Source organism: Trachymyrmex cornetzi, unplaced genomic scaffold (genome assembly GCF_001594075.2).
Source record: "Trachymyrmex cornetzi isolate Tcor2-1 unplaced genomic scaffold, Tcor1.1 scaffold335, whole genome shotgun sequence".
Lineage (NCBI taxonomy): Eukaryota > Metazoa > Arthropoda > Insecta > Hymenoptera > Formicidae > Trachymyrmex > Trachymyrmex cornetzi.
In genome coordinates, this window is record NW_017298058.1 from 1,028,724 (window position 1) to 1,031,746 (window position 3,023).

General features: G+C 27.9%; 1 protein-coding gene across 1 annotated transcript; it reads right to left on the bottom strand.

Annotated features, from left to right (window-relative positions):
• Positions 1-984: 984 nt before the first annotated feature.
• On the bottom strand, positions 985-3,023 carry LOC108763049 (dnaJ homolog subfamily C member 4). Its single transcript, XM_018510349.1, has 4 exons — positions 2,833-3,023; positions 2,055-2,145; positions 1,714-1,871; positions 985-1,344 (listed from the first exon to the last, which is right to left on the bottom strand). The coding sequence occupies exons 1-4, from the start codon at positions 2,898-2,900 to the stop codon at positions 1,023-1,025; spliced, it is 639 nt and encodes a 212-aa protein (XP_018365851.1). The 5' UTR covers positions 2,901-3,023; the 3' UTR covers positions 985-1,022.

Genomic DNA, 3,023 nt, shown 5'->3' on the forward strand with positions numbered 1-3,023 from the left:
GTGATTCGTCTATCCAATACCATCTTAATAATATATTAAATATTATAAAATATATTAAAAATATGGATCAAATAATGCATTATCATTAAAACAATTTTATTACCATATCTTTTTTTTATATGAAAGAACGATCATAGTGATGTACGTCACTTTTTAAAATTTATCGATTTGAGGTTATTAACGCAGTTCATTGAAGCAGAAATGTTGAAAGAAAAAATTAAATGGATCATAACATTCATAACTCATCTTTTCCCAGTACCAATATTCGATTTGTCATATCACGAATTTATTAGATCAAGTCTAATAAAACCTTTTGTTTCTCAAAATCATAATCAAGTGAATTTTTTTTATTTACACCATTATGGTTTTCATCCCTTCATATATGTAAATGTAAGTATAGATAAAAATAAAAATATATATATAAACCCTTACAGTACAAGGTCGAGTCATTAGTAACCGGGCGATTCCTGTTCGTGCAAGTCTCTTTGAGTCTTTCGGTAATTACAAATTATATTACATTTTATTTTTCAAAATGAAGTTTCAATATTTATTCTAGAAAGTTGAAAGTATGTTGGTAAATTTTTAGAGATTTTTTAAACTATTCTGAATAGGTGAAAAAAATGGACGAATTCTAGTAACCCATGTTTGGACGGACACTAAATTGTATGTAAACACCAAATTGTATCTTGTATTGTATAAGGGTTAAAAAATTTTTATAATTGAGACATTGAGAAAAAACGTTTTGCATTTCGTTTTATAGATTTAATAAAGCATGCTTTCAAATTTCCTTTATTAAGTAGATAAACAATATCTTATATAAAACGAACTTACAAAATAAATATAGAAAGTCATCTCTGTATAAAAATCATATATATATATATATATATAGAGAGAGAGAGAGAGAGAGAGAGAGAGAGAGAAAAATAGGATTTACTTTCAGGACAACAGAAAGGAAAAGGAAATCGAGAAAAAAACAATGTTTCTAATAACTGCTACTTCTTTAATTTCTAATAAAATTTTTGCTAACATTCACTACTGTCTTTTGTAGTTAGGTACTCTTTAAAATCCTCTTCGGAATTAAGATCGTTTATAGAAAACGTATTAGCTTTAATATGTGCCGATTCTCGAATTTGTTTATATTCATTCTCTATTAGAGTATGTCGCAAAGCTACTATCTTTCTTATTTTCATAGAATAAAGTATGAAAGCAAATTGTAGCAACCCTAATCCAGTAAACACAAGAGCTACTAGGAGGCCAAAGTTTTCATTCGGTTTTGGTGGAGGTGGTGGCGGCCATGGTCCTCCTGCTGTACGTACTTCATATTCCCATCGATTGCTATATTGTCTGTAATAATGTATTATGTTACTTGTATTAAAGCTCACTCTTACATGTTTATACAGGCAATATAGAATCAATTATAAAAATTAAGTCACTTCAACCTATTCACAAAAACATTATAATCCATATAACAATAGAATTCTCCTGTTGAGTTGTGCGTAAGAATGGAAAATAATACAATTTCAGTGTTACATCCAAAGCATAATCACTGATTATTATAATTCGTTTTAAATAATGTTTCAAGTTTTCTACAGATATTTTTGTCAAAGCACCCAAATTTGGAAATGTAAAAGCAAGAATTTGGAAAAGATACGAAAGATTTAATTTCATATTGCATTAGTATAGCATTTTTTAATAAAATCAATATTAACTTACGTGTTCTGCGAGTTATTGACGTAAGATGGATTGTATTTATTATACTTCAAATCAAAATCATATTGGCGCCTTGTATTTTCTTTGCTTAGAATCACATACGCCTCGTTCAACCTTACAAAATCAGTATAACCTTGTTTACCACTAGTATCAGGATGCAACTAGCAAAAATAAATGAGCAGTTTGTATGATAATTGTATGTATCATTAAATACAGATTAGTGAAAACAATAAAAAATATGCTGTTTACATTTATATTATCCAAATTAAAAATTTATGATTTCTCCTAATACAAATTAAGTACCTAAAGCATTATATACTTCTTGTATTTAGATAATTACATACTTGTTTTGACAATTTGATAAAAGCTTGTCTAATCTCTTTCTGCGACGCATAGGGTGAAACGTTTAAGATTTCATAATGATTCTGCTGGTACCTTTAAAAGGAACGCGCTACATTGGCAATAATAAATCTGTTCTTTTTTTTAGCAGGCTGACACTTTCTACACTCAGAACAAAATAAGTATATATTTCTATCTCATATGTTAAAGGGAGGGAAAAGAAAGAAAAAGACTATGTGTGTGAATAAATATATTAATATATAGTGTGTAACATATAATATTCTCTTAATTTTCCTCTAATTTTGCAAATTTGTGTACTTTCATGCATAAAATATATTCCAAGAAGGAAAATCGTCGCTCTCGTTTCCTTGTTTTTTTAATTTCTAAGTTTTTTAATGTCTACATAAAAAGAATAAATGTAAACTTTGGATCACAAACTATTCTCTGCTATAATTTAAGTTATAAAAAAGTAATTTGTGATTTTTATTAATTAAAGCAGAGAATCTGCACGGAATAAGCAGAGAGTTATCATTAAATTATAATTTTCTTACAGACTGATTAAAAAAAACTGAAATTAATGAAAAATACAGACGATTTTCTTTTTCGAAATACATTTTACTCATGAAAATATAAATTTACAAAATTACGACAAAATCGGAAAGGACATTATATTAAATATTTATCAAAGATTGTAATGGAGTACAAAAAGTAGCTGGCTAAAAAAACAAATTTATTATTTAACAACGATTATGATATAACGTGACGACAAAACAAGATTCTAACCTCCAAGTTCCATAACTTCTAGCCACGCAACAGATTTCTGGTTTGCACACTCGTAAGAACTGTGCCATTGTTTATCAATACAATATTTCTCAACAAAGCGATAAGTCATTTCGAAAACTTGGAGCATTTTGCTCATTGACAGCTTGTCTGTCAGACGATGGCCGCCATTTTTTATATAAAAAATATCTAAC

What these genes read in the sequence shown, in the direction of transcription:
- LOC108763049 (XM_018510349.1), bottom strand. Translation starts at nt 2,900, where the DNA reads ATGGCACAGTTCTTACGAGTGTGCAAACCAGAAATCTGTTGCGTGGCT. An exon ending in AGAAGTTATGGAACTTGGAG is followed by an intron (nt 2,146 to 2,832) that starts GTTAGAATCTTG and finishes TTCCTTTTAAAG; the next exon opens with GTACCAGCAGAATCATTATG. An exon ending in TTATCAAATTGTCAAAACAA is followed by an intron (nt 1,872 to 2,054) that starts GTATGTAATTAT and finishes TATTTTTGCTAG; the next exon opens with TTGCATCCTGATACTAGTGG.